The 12,898-nt window shown below is 47.1% G+C and overlaps 2 protein-coding genes across 4 annotated transcripts; both read left to right on the forward strand.

Annotated features, from left to right (window-relative positions):
- The first annotated feature begins 665 nt into the window (after nucleotides 1–665).
- On the forward strand, nucleotides 666–5,984 carry zbtb8b (zinc finger and BTB domain containing 8B). 2 transcript variants are annotated; one of them, XM_023832134.2, is made up of 4 exons: nucleotides 666–821; nucleotides 1,757–2,770; nucleotides 4,155–4,333; nucleotides 4,918–5,984. In XM_023832134.2, exons 2-4 carry the CDS (start codon nucleotides 1,768–1,770, stop codon nucleotides 5,221–5,223), a joined length of 1,488 nt encoding a protein of 495 aa, XP_023687902.2. In that variant the 5' UTR covers nucleotides 666–821; nucleotides 1,757–1,767; the 3' UTR covers nucleotides 5,224–5,984. The 2 variants fall into 2 exon arrangements, with proteins under 2 accessions (XP_023687902.2, XP_023687903.2); XM_023832135.2 differs by having other exon boundaries at nucleotides 1,757–2,551.
- Nucleotides 5,985–7,225: 1,241 nt separating this feature from the next.
- On the forward strand, nucleotides 7,226–12,878 carry LOC111854288 (tissue alpha-L-fucosidase). 2 transcript variants are annotated; one of them, XM_072705516.1, is made up of 9 exons: nucleotides 7,226–7,338; nucleotides 7,514–7,882; nucleotides 7,968–8,102; nucleotides 8,244–8,381; nucleotides 8,461–8,566; nucleotides 9,170–9,370; nucleotides 11,007–11,197; nucleotides 11,701–11,800; nucleotides 11,988–12,878. In XM_072705516.1, exons 2-9 carry the CDS (start codon nucleotides 7,527–7,529, stop codon nucleotides 12,117–12,119), a joined length of 1,359 nt encoding a protein of 452 aa, XP_072561617.1. In that variant the 5' UTR covers nucleotides 7,226–7,338; nucleotides 7,514–7,526; the 3' UTR covers nucleotides 12,120–12,878. The 2 variants fall into 2 exon arrangements, with proteins under 2 accessions (XP_072561617.1, XP_023687904.1); XM_023832136.2 differs by having other exon boundaries at nucleotides 7,242–7,882.
- The last annotated feature ends 20 nt before the right edge of the window (nucleotides 12,879–12,898 follow it).

The raw sequence follows: 12,898 nt of genomic DNA on the forward strand, positions 1-12,898 counted from the left end.
CGGTGATTTTATGCTATTTGTTTTTATTTGTTTTATATATGCATATGTGTCATATTTCAATTTGCTTGTCTTCCAGAAATTTGACGAGTAATTTTACAAAAAAATGCTTATGAAAGCATTCCTGGAATTTAGCGCCCTCTTCTGATATCAATAAAAAAACAAACACATACACTCTGTAGGGAAATGTATGCATATACATATGTTATGATTATTCATTTTAAGGATCCACGAATCCATCTAGCATTTTTCAGAAAATGCGAAATATGATAATATAAGGACTTTAAGACTGGAGGAATTATTAATTTTAAACGCTCTAAAATTCGGAATTCTCCAAAATCCTAGTATGTTCTTGGCTTGAATTAATGTATTCTTAATATCACACCGTGAGACGTAGCGTAATATATATGATAAGCTTAGGATACATTTTAAACCTTTCAACAAACATCGGAACCTGTGGATTCAAAGTGTTAAACTTCACAATGGGCACTAAGTTCTAGATCAATATCAATACGGTGTGGAAAAAATGCCGTGAACATATTCATCGGAACCGAAAGCATAATTTTAGCATAACTTTAAAACTACAAATCACACAAGTCCCCCTCCTCATAGGTTCCGTCTACGATCTCTTTATTCGGTAAAAGCCGTCGTCGGTACGAGCCCTGCGCGCTCCCCGCTCCGTGATTGGTCTGCTTTGTGTACCTATTTAGCAGCTGACAGTGTCGCGTTTCAGCCGTGGCGTGGCGTTCGCGAGGCCGCGCGAGCCGAGCTGCTAGGTAGCTAGCCGCCGACGGGCGACAGAAGCGGACGCTTCCCTGCCTAAGGTAAAAAAAAAACATATCCCGGTCTCATTTCCCCCCCGTGTATTTAATAAAGTGTTCGTGCGTCGCCGTTCTGTGCTGGGCGCCCAGGTGGTGTAGCGCTTAAAAGGTGCTCTCGGCTGACGGTCTTCCCTTTAAAACCCGGCGGTATTGTTTTGATGGGGCGATGCTAGCTGGCTTAGCTAGCTATCTTCTTTTCCGTCGTAGGCGTTCGCAGCTTTTGGACGTGCCGAGCCGCATCGCGGGCTTCCATTAAAACTCCTTAAGGTAGCATTCATCCCGGGTGCCCCGCTTACCGGGAGTCGTGTACCGCCGTTACCTCCTTACGTAACGCGGGTGTTTGTTTGGCGGCGCCGGTTCCCGTAACCGCCACTCTGCCTAGCAGGATCAAAGCGGGATGCCTTCGGGAGTTTTCTAGGTGCGACTCGCTGGAGATGCTTATTAAAGATGTTTCCGATCGCTTTCGGAAAGGTGTGTCTGGTCAGTAAAGCGTCGTTTTGTTACTGTCGGAGTTAATTCTTTACTGTTTTATTTAGCCTTGTGAAGTGAAGTAAAGTAAGGGATATGAGGTTGGATCAGTTCAAAGTAAACAACAACGGACAAACAGAAACAAAAATACTACCGAGCGGGTGTGCCTTTCAGTACTGTGTCCTGAGTTGTTTAGCTGACGGCTCGCCAATCTTATCCGCGAAGGGCCAGTGTGTATGCAGGTTTTTGGGATAACCTTTGGGTCAGTTGTTAAACTCAGATATAAGGACTCTTCAGCCAGTCATCCCAGTAATTAGTAATCTAACCCGCATAAACAACGCCCCTTTCTGGATAAGATTGGCTGCCCCTGGTTTAACTATTGGATGATAGTATACTCTGACCTACTGAGTGATGCTGCCCCTCAGTCAAAGGGCATGCTAACCTGCTGTGTGCCATTGTGCCCTGTTTAGAGAGGGAGAAGATGGAGGTCCCCTCGTACCAGTCCAAACTGCTGTGCGAGTTGAACGAGCAGCGCAAGCGGGACTTCTTCTGTGACTGCAGCATCATCGTGGAGGGCCGCGTCTTCAAGGCGCACCGCAACGTGCTGTTTGCCGGCAGTGGCTACTTCCGGGCTCTGCTGGTGCACTACCTGCAGGACAGTGGGCAGCGGCACAGTACGGCTTCGCTGGACATCGTCACGGCAGAGGCCTTCTCGCTCGTCTTGGACTTCCTCTACTCCGGACGGCTGGACCTGCGCAGCGACAACGTCATCGAAGTGATGTCTGCCGCCAGCTACCTGCAGATGACCGACGTGGTCGGATTCTGCAAGGCCTACATCCGCTCTTCGCTGGAGATCTGCAACCGAGAGCGGGAACGGGAGGGCCTGGCCGACAGCGGCACCCCAGCCATAGCCTCTGACTCCCCCGAGGACAGCGGCGGGCTCTTCTGCTCCGAGATGCCCAGCTCAGCAGCCACCACGGTGACCCCGCCCCCAACGGCAGCCACGCCCATCGCCAGCCGAGACTCGGAAAGCGAGAGCTCGCGGGGGGAGTTTCCCAGCTTTCATCCGGTGGACCTCGCCCTTAAGGGCAGCCAGGGAGACAAAGTCAACTCCTCGTCCGGCTTCCTTCTGGGCCTGGTGCACCCCAAGGCTGAGTTTGACCCCGATGAGGAGGGGGAGGACTCCCCAGAGGGGAAGGACACACCCCTTTTCCGAACGCCGTCCCTCGATGGCGACAAGCCACATCCTTCCAGCCAGGCAGCCGGTAGTGAGCTCTCCTCCCTGCCGTATGACAACTACCATATGAAGCAGTTCCTGGAAGCGCTGCTGCGGGGCGGGGTCGACCAACGCCGTGAGGAGCTGGTGCAGCACTTCGCCCAGAGTTTGGGCGGAGGGGTAGGGGGTAGCCGCGTAGATGAGGGGCTGGGACTGGGGGGGTCCTCTATCATGGAGATCCAGAGCGACTGGTATGGAGAGGACACAGGTGAACACCCTGTAACGGTCAAATGTATATGTCATGGCAGTAAGACATGCTGTTTAGGTTGGCCATACGTATGACCATCTCAGTGACGTCCATTTTCCTCTGTGCGCTGCAGCGCAATTATTACACAATGATGACACATGCTTTTGTGAAGCAGTGGACTTTGCCATGAATTTGTTTCTAAGAATTGGGATTCATCCCTGAGCCTAACACTTTTGGCCCAGTGCTTTCAGCATGTTTCAAGGTGGAGGTTAAGTGAGGTACTGGTAGGTTCTTGTTGGAGGTGTGCGCTGTACAGCTAAGGTTTCAGGTAGTGTGCTTGGATCGTAGGCTTTGCTGAGAAACTCTGTGGGCTTCAGGTTTGCTAACATGTTATTATCTGCGTGGGTGGGGATCTGCTTGTTTGCAGTTCTGGATTAGGGTAGCCAGGGTATTACTGACATTTGCAGAGGAGCTGAGTGAGATTGTAATTGGTTATTTGTTTGCTTTGTGTGGGTGGATGTAAACTGGTTGGGTTATACTGGCAATGTGAGGCGTGTGATTGTTATTCATATCCACAGAAGGTGTTTTTTTATGGAGTTTGACATTATTTCTTTCCCTCAAAATTTGTTTTGCCCCAGGGGAGCCATACTTTCAATGGTTGTCAGTTTCTGACCAGAGTATTGTTCACTGCAGCAGATTGGGAGATGGGAGAGTTTGCTAAAAACAGAGCTGTTTTATCCTGCTCCTGATATAAAACGGACAGGTTTTTCTCCCGGTAAGGCTGCCAGCATTGCGGAGAGCAGTTTCCTGGTTGCTCTCCTGTCTGCCTGTGATATTGCTTCTGACTTATTTCTAAAGCAGTCATGTTTTTTTTTTTTTTTTTTTTTTTTTTTTTTTTAATAAAAAAAGAACTGATGAACTTTACCTGGTAAAACTAGCCCATGATGTGGCTCTCAGGAACAAGCCTTGGGGTTTTTTTATTTTTATTTATTTATTCCTGTAGATTTCTTCTCAAACTGGACTGTGTAAAGTAGTCCCAAAATATGTTTTTAAAAAGTCACACAAGTATGAAAAATCACCAGTTCACATGTCTAAAAGTTAGACATCTTTGCTTTGGAGTCCATTTGAATATGTGTTGCGTCACCTTTTGGTATGTTATTCATTTAACTTTTTTTATTTAATTGGATGACAACATGTCCTTTCCAAAACCATTTCCATGAAGGATTTAGCACTGAAACAAAAACACGAGCATTTTTATTAAATGACTAATGAAAGTAATTACAGAACTGGGGGTGAAGCCAGGGCGGTTGAACTGGCTGCCCACTGCAGACTAATTTGGCGATGTGGTGAGGCGCCTCGCTCCTGCCTTCGCTGACCTCTGCCGCGTGTGCGTGTGCTCCCCCAGGTGACGGGCTGGTGGTGCCCGTGAAGCTACACCGGTGCCCTTTCTGCCCCTACACAGCCAAGCAGAAGGGCATTCTGAAGAGGCATATCCGCTGCCACACTGGCGAGAGGCCGTACCCCTGCGAGACCTGCGGCAAGCGCTTCACACGGCAGGAGCACCTGCGCAGCCACTCCCTGAGTGTGAGTGCGCAGCCGTGAGCGTCTGCATGCGTGCTTAGGGACCTTCCTCTGATCCCCCACCCCCCTTCCATTGGCACAAAAGGCCAGTCTGTCATGTGATCTCTGCAGGTAGCAGAGGCTTGTACTACTGAGAGGTGTTTACATTCTTCTCTAGCAAATAGGCTCTGAATTATTTCCTCAATGAAGCAAATTCAGCCTCCCTCTTGGCATAGAGGTTGCTAATTTTAAGAGTGAAAAAGCAGCCCTTCAGGCCCAAAGATATGCTGTCTAATCTCGCATGTTTCCTCAACAGCAGAGTCAGTGTGTACAATGTGCAAATAAATTTTATATATTTTTGGTAGAGGTTAGTAATTATTTTTGAATCGCGGCTGAGACTACGGTAGCTGATTAGGCTATTACTATCGACAATTTGAACATTTGCATGTCATTATTAAATATTTTACTACTATTTTGCTCATTTTCTTTATCTATTTCTATCAGTTACTATGGGGAAACTCTCAGGGAAACATTTCTTTGCCTACATATACCGCTAATTGTTGTACTGTCACACATTTGATATTGTAGTGCTGTGTTTCTCTTAACAGGTACATCGTTCCAACTGGCCAATCGTGTGCAAAGGCTGCCGCCGCACCTTTACGGGGGTGGTGTCCCACGGCCTGAAGCGCTTCGGCCTCTGCGACAGCTGCACCTGCGTCACCACCACCCATGAGGACTCCACCCCCATAAACCTCAGCAGCCAATCCGAGGGCACGGAGCGCAGCGAGGGCGACGCCGATTGGCCCATCTACATGGACGATGCGGAGGAGGCCGAAGCCAGCGGCGAGGCCGACAACACAGAGGACAAACGGGAACTTCGGAGGCAGCTCTCGGAGAGCGACGGGCTAATGTAGTGGGACAGGAGGGAGAAGTGGACCTTCCTCTTTCACGAACCTGAGATAGAGAACAGGCAGATACCAGGGTCACTCTGACATGAGTGAATGTGGTCCCCTTCCTGCCTACAGAAGGAGCAAAGCAGGTCCATGGCTGGTTCCTGACTCCTTGTACCACTTCGCTTGGAGCTTCAGTGTCTGCGCTTCGGGGCGGTCAGACCGGCTCAGTCCAAGCAGCCGTGGGTCTCCTTGCGAAATACAAACGCAGGGACATATCATTCCGTTTATAATCTGTATGTACAGTGGCCGTTTTGAGTGGGAATTAAAGTGATCATGTCTATGGCCTGTCTATCAAGCTTGTGTGTAAATATTAGCAAGGAATGGGGTCACAAGCTTTTAGTGTGACTCGGGTTGGAGAGAAGTGCCCTTGTGAGGTGAGTCCCTCTCTGGATGCAAACAATACGGCAAAATGTGTAAATAGGATGAATACCAAAGTGGAGGTGTTTTTGTGGGGGGGGGGGGGATGATTTCAGACTTCAGTTAGGTGGATGATGTACACATCTATTGTTTCCCTATTGTACACAATATGCATTTTTTTTTAGTGTTTTGCATTTTTGTCCAATACTTTTTGTATGGTATATATTTATATGTGATGTTTTGCTGCACACTATGTATACATATAGTTTTGTTTCATTTTCCAATGTTTTGAGATTATGACAAGTTTACAACAATTAATGTAAAATTAAGCATTTCAAGTTTAAATAAATCCTTGCTCCACACTTCATGATGGGTAACAGAATAAGGAACGCCCTTCCATTGATTTAATACAGGTCAGTAATTTCAGTCTGAACATGAACAATTAATGCCCAGCTTTTCTGTTTTCTAAGACCTTTTTGGATTAGCCATAGTTGGTAAGGTTTATTTTTGTGCCATAATACATATCACTAACATCACCAAAATTGTAAGTTACGAGCACTGTTTTACACTTTCTCTAATTGCACTTGGCTGCTTGATTGTGATTGTTTTCACTAACCACAAAATACCATTCTTAATGCTTGTATGTTTTGGTTTATTTTCAAAACTACTGTCTCTGTGGAATGAGTAGTATTTCCTCATAAGACCTGATGATTTTAACATCTGTCAATGTTCCATCCTGTACAGCAGGGGGGGGGGGCAGTCTTAGCCGCAAAGAGCCGGTGTGTTTGCAGGTGTTTGGGGTAACCTTTAGGTCAGCTGTCCTAACCCAGGTGTGAGGACTCTTCAGCCAATCAGTCCTCTAATTAGTAATATAATTAGGGAGATGCTGCAAAAACCTGCAAACACATCAGTCCTTTCTGAATAATATTGCCCACCCCTGCTGTATAGGCTCACAGAAGGACAGGCAGCATCGAGCACAAGGAAGCGCTACACCCAGAATGGGATGCCAGCCCATTGCAGCACATACACACACACAATAGGATGAATTAAACAACAAGTTCACCCACCCATGTGTTTGGACTTCAGGACTGACATGACACTAGCAGAACATGTAAACCTCACACCGAAAAAACGAGGGTGTGATTCGAACCAACAAGCACATTCATTGTGCAACTGGAACAGTGTTAGTTAAAGGAAGGGTGTAACAATTCGTCAGCCCGAATGAATAGCTGATACTGTACGTTTGCAGGCATATTTGTGAGTATTCGCTACACAAATTACTAACAGAAAGGAAAACTCAAAGTGAATGTGGTCGTTATAGGTTAACATGTCCCGGTATTAAGAGGAGCTGATGCCCAGTGATGTTCTGTAACGAGGATTAGGAAACGCGAACAGCTTCTACGCCAGTCGTGTGTTTTTGTCATGTCATTTCACAAGCAGTGCTGTTGGGATCATAGGCGAATCATCTACACATTGTTATATTCCAGGAACACGAGTATACAGCAGACGTCTGATGCCGAGGATCAGAGCAACTCGACTGGTAAAGGCACTGCGTGCGGCCGTCACGTGACACGACACCACTCCACGTGACACGACACAATCCCGCGTGACACGGCACCGACGCTGATGAAAAGCCACATGACCGGCACATTCATTTTTATGCGGAGTGTGGAGGCGTGTTATGGCTGTCACAAAAAACGAAGCATAAAAGTCACCTGGCTAGGTAAAAGTTATCCAGACGGCTATGGGTGACTTTGTTTACAAGTCACTTTAGAACGAGATTATTTATTACTCTCATGAACCAAGATCAGTGCAAGATCAGCAACATTTACCTCATTTACTGCGTAGTTCCTCTGCACCGTTGCATTCATTTTCGGTTTTTGTCCTGTTCTACCTAGTGCTGCAGAATGCTGCTATTTTCGCCACCTGTGTGGCTCTTCTGCCTTATTAAGCTCGCCTCTCTGCTGGGGATCGGCGCGCAGTACACTCCGGACTGGACCAGCCTGGATTCTCGGCCGTTGCCCAGTTGGTATGATGAAGCAAAATTTGGGATTTTCGTTCACTGGGGCGTGTTTGCAGTGCCTGGATTCGGCAGCGAGTGGTTCTGGTGGCACTGGCAGGGAGAGAAAAATCAGAAGTACGTGGACTTCATGACGAAGAACTATCCTCCGGGATACAGCTACCCGGAATTTGCACCCGATTTCCATGCCCAATTTTTCGACCCGGACCAGTGGGCTGAGGTGTTTGCATCTTCCGGTGCAAAGTAAGCGACCGTTAGATATCCATCAGGCTGACATGCTTTTGGCTGGATCCCTCTTATAATCACTCTTCCTTCTATCCACCACCAGATACGTGGTCCTCACCTCTAAGCACCACGAGGGCTTCACTAACTGGGGCTCCCCAAATTCCTGGAACTGGAACTCTGTGGACACCGGACCCCACCGAGACATCGTGGGAGACCTCGGGGCAGCAGTTAGGAAGAGGTGTGTGGGTATTAATTCATTGTTATTGCTGGAGCTTGAAAAGATGGGGTGGGGGGATGGTTGCTTAAACTTTTACTAAACCTGATAAACGAAGCCATTCGCTTGCTTGTAATCGTGTCACATTACATTCCCTGCTGACAGGTCAATGCACTACGGTCTGTATCACTCTTTATTTGAGTGGTTCCACCCCCTGTACCTGTCTGACAAGAAGGCTGGTTTCAAAACCCAGGAGTATGTTTTCCGCAAGGTTATGCCTGAGCTCCATGGCCTGGTCAGCAGGTGAGATGGCATCCTCTCCACCTTAAAGGTAATCGATCACACTTAAAGGCATGTGTCATATTTGCTGTTGGTCCTTTAGCTACAAACCAGATCTGATCTGGTCCGATGGAGACTGGGAAGCTCCTGACACTTACTGGAACTCGACCAGCTTCCTGGCCTGGCTCTACAACGACAGCCCAGTCAGGGTGAGCGCCATAACGACACTCTTACTTGTTTATCATGCTTCTCTAATATTGTCACAGGTGTCAGAATTATTAAATTGGCAGAAAGCCATATCCAGGCTAATTTGTAAAGCTTGATTACAAATTTGGTGCAACTGGTACAGTAAAATTGACATTTATGACTCAATTTCAAAAGGCTTTGTAAATTGTCCACAAAAGATTACCGACATCTGTGTGTTAGCACTGTGAGAGGATACAAAGCAATTTAGATTAAATGTGTAAACTGTCAAGGGAATGGCGAGATGATTCAGCGAACACATCTGCAGCTTCTAATGATGGAAATGTGGAACTGGATGTGATCCATGACCGCATGTGATGTTCTTTTGGACTTTGGCGCTACATCTGATGAGGAACATCTCTAGAGATTTATGAAAAGGGTGGCTAGGGGTGGGGTGACTTTAAAGAAAATGAGCGATAAGACACTATTTACACTAATTAGTGTACATTTATTTGGGTGGTGTTAAAGGGAATTTTAGAGCAGGAACATCCCCTGTAGCTGGTTATGTTCTGGGAAACCTGCTGGTGAAGTTGTGCTCCGACGAGTCATTTCCGTTTCCCTGGTTACAGGATACCGTCGTGACCAATGACCGCTGGGGGGCGGGGTGCAGCTGTAAGCATGGGGGCTACTACAACTGTGAGGACAAGTACACGCCGGGCCAGCTGCCAAAGCACAAGTGGGAAAAGTGCACCTCCATCGACACGTACTCCTGGGGCTACCGCAGGAACATGATGGTCTACCAGCTATTGGACCTGCCCACCATCATTGATGTGAGTCTGGGGCCCTCAGCCTGCTGTGCCGGTTAGGTGGGGAGAAGCTCAGAGCTTCAGGTCGTTGAAGGCTTCCGGATCTCCATTGACCAATCAGAACCTGTGCCAACCACATGAAATCTGCCAATGGGTTTAAAGCAGTGTTCCCCAGTCTGGTCCTAGGGGATCTGCAGACAGTCTACGTTTCTGCTACCTACCGGGAGCTAGGAGGGAGGAAAAATGTGAACTCTCTGCAGGTTAGGGGAGCAGTGCCCCCCCCCCCCCCCCCCCCACGATCTGGAAAAAAACACATCGATTTTTTTTGCTCCCCTTGATGAGCGAAGCGACCGAGTCGATTGAAGCGAAAAAAAAGACACAAAGATTGCTGCCAGGTCACTGCGAGACATCGTGTGAGAGGGTGCCATAAACACGCCTTGCATCCTCCAAACCAGCACTGTTTTATTTTATACATTTATGAGTCACTAAACTTTTAGTGTCGTCTGCTGGCCTTCGCTGAGGGATGTTAATTTGTAGTTATTTTTGTTTTAATCACTCATTTATCGCTTTTATATGTCTTATTTTATATATATACATATATTTCCTTCTGTCCTTGCCACTTGTTTCCTCACATCATGTTCTTTGCCTATCTTATACAACCCACTCTCACCAAGGCCGTCTGACCCCCCCGGCCCCAGGAGTCTGTACGAAGACCACAGATAAAGGGCCTGCTGCCCTCAGGGGGGGCAGATGCTGCGTTCCATTTGAACTCGTAAATTCCTAGTCAGAAATTCCAACTGGAGGGTCTCTTGAAGTCGGAATTCCGACTCGTGAACTCAGAGAAACCAACGCAGTCCCGAGCTCAGAATCCAAGATGGCTGCGCCCTTTATCAACAGAAGTTAAAGCTGTAGTTCTATACTGTTCATTAGCACTTACGTCTTATTTGTGGCTCATTAAATCAGTTGTACACACAGTGCTGCCGAACCACTACCTGTGGACTTGCTGCTACGGTGTTTGCGCAAATTATCATGTAATGGGTTGTTATTCACTGATATTGCTAACAATTAACTGGGCTAGAACTGGGGCCCGTTTCATTAAGCAGGATCTCTTGCTTAAGTGGACAACTTGTCAGATTTTAGGTAGTCTGGGTTAAATGTAAATGAACGAAGATAGAGGCAGTTTAAACTGGGATAAACTAAATCCGCCAAGTTTTCCAGTTATGCAAGAAATCTTGCTTTTTGAAACAGGTCCTTGTTGCTAAATGACTTTCCGACTTCCTGTATTGGAGCACTGCTAACTCATGTGTGACGTCATTCACAGCAAGACAGGCATCTGTCAGCATCTGAGATTTAACATCGTCATTCTGTCTTAAAAGCCGAAGGAAGCTGGCTTATCATTCAGCTCTGAAAGAACTTGTGGTTTCACTGAAGAAATCCCCCATCGCATGTCATCTGTGACTTTCGCAAAACTCCCTCAAAATTTCCATTTAATTTCTTATCCCGGCCCCCGCAATATATCAGAACAACGATGAGGACAGTCATGATGCAGAACGGTCGACTGTAGTCCCGATATCCAGAAACCGATTGATGTTTCAGGGAGCCACACACGTGTAGGGGGTCTTGGTAACCTCCCCCCTCTCCCCATATCTCCTCCCTGCAGGACTTGGCACGCACCGTGGCCCTGGGGGGGAACTACCTGCTGAATGTGGGTCCCACAGCGGACGGCACCATCCCCGCCGTGTTCGAGGAGAGGCTCCGAGCCGTGGGCCAGTGGTTGCAGGTTAATGGGGAGGCTATTTACGCATCCCAGCCATGGCGGGTGCAGGCAGAAAACACCACTGTGCCAATCTGGTGAGTGCCCCCCCCCCCCCCCTACCCATTCCAGGAATTTCTGCTCATCGAAGATTGTCTCCCGGAGTTGATTTATGGATGGATTTTACCATTAGCCTCACGTTCATGGAGACCAGGGTTCGATCCCCAGCATAGGGCTCTCCGTGTCCTCGCGGGGTTTCCTCTTGGTACCCCGGTTTCCCCCCCACAGTCCAAGAACATGCTACGGTGAAGTGGAGATGACAGATTGTCCGTAGGTATGAATGTGTGTGCGGGGGTGAATGTGTGTGCGTGTGCCCTGCGATGGGATTGGTTATTCCCTGCCTTGTGCCCATTATACCCAAGATAGGCTGTGGACCCCCTGCCAACAGCTTCCAGAGTAGAAGATGAATTGAGGAATGGATGAAAAAATGACTTTGCGCATGTTTGGAGATTGAGATGAGGCTGAACACGTATGATTTCATTAAGAGGCGCGGCATGTGGCACACTTTGTTCTGTGACATGGGGTTTTTCATGTTCCTCAGGTACACATTTAAAGGAAAAAGCGTGTACGCCATCTTCCTGGATTGGCCGTCTCAGTACAGCCTCAAGATCACCACCCCCAAAACGTCCTCGCTCTCCAATGTAAGTATCCTGTATGAAAACACATTATATGAAGCCGTACTGTGGTCTGTTAGCTTGTGGAAAAATACTGTAAATATTCTGTAAATTGATTAACTTATTTCTGGAGAATGAATACTATCATCAGTGGCACTAGTTTCCTGGTTCCCATTTTTGTTTTTTTTGTACTTCCCGTTTGGTCTTTGTGTAGGTGACCTTACTGGGTTATCCCAAGCCTCTGAAGTGGTCAGCTCTGGAACCAACTGGCCTGATAGTCACACTGCCCACCATGAATATGGGTGGGGCCCACGGATGGACACTCCGATTGGATGGCGTGGCATGAAGTCACAGTCACAAAATTGCACCCGAGTCAGATCCACCATTGATTTGAAAAGCAATTCTTAATCATTATTTTAAAATTGCGGGCTAAACAAATGCTTTGCGTTTGTCTAGACTGCGGAAAGCGCATCCGATTGTTGAGTGGTGATTCAGATAATCTGTCCTCGAGCACAAAAGGGGAAATCAACTTTTGCCCAAATTGAGATGTCAAGGCTGTTTTGTCTGTGTTTTGATGATAATGAGGGACCTGATTCTTTGAATATGTGAAATGTTTATTTCCATAAACAACAAACCAAAAGTGTCATGCCTGGCAGTCTGCGTTATGTCTGCCCTTTTTAGAAAAGATGAAAATAAAACGCCATGCTTTTGATGTTGGAAAGTGTCGTGCTTCTCCGAGAAGCTCTTTCTGCACCAGCGGAGCTTACATTTCCCAAGTCACACACTTTATCTCGTTCCATAAGTCTGTATTTTGCAATTTTCAGAAAGCTGTTCCTGCACACCCGTCTCCTTCGCCGTGTCTATAAAAGCACATCTTAGAATGATCCCTTTTCACAGAAGTAGCGTGTGATAGTGGATGGGCTTATTTGGAAGAGAAGCAATACAGTTCGGAGAAGCCGTGGTGTTTTTGAGTTAGTATGTTCACTGTTTTTGTGTTTTGCACGTTTATTTGCTTGAAATTAACTCTGGTATATTCTGAGTCCTCTTACATTTACAGAGATAATGTTTTTGATATGATGATATTAAACGTCAATATTCAAAATGATTCAGCCAGTGAAATATGTT

This window comes from Paramormyrops kingsleyae, chromosome 23 (assembly GCF_048594095.1).
Source record: "Paramormyrops kingsleyae isolate MSU_618 chromosome 23, PKINGS_0.4, whole genome shotgun sequence".
Taxonomy (NCBI): Eukaryota; Metazoa; Chordata; class Actinopteri; order Osteoglossiformes; family Mormyridae; genus Paramormyrops; species Paramormyrops kingsleyae.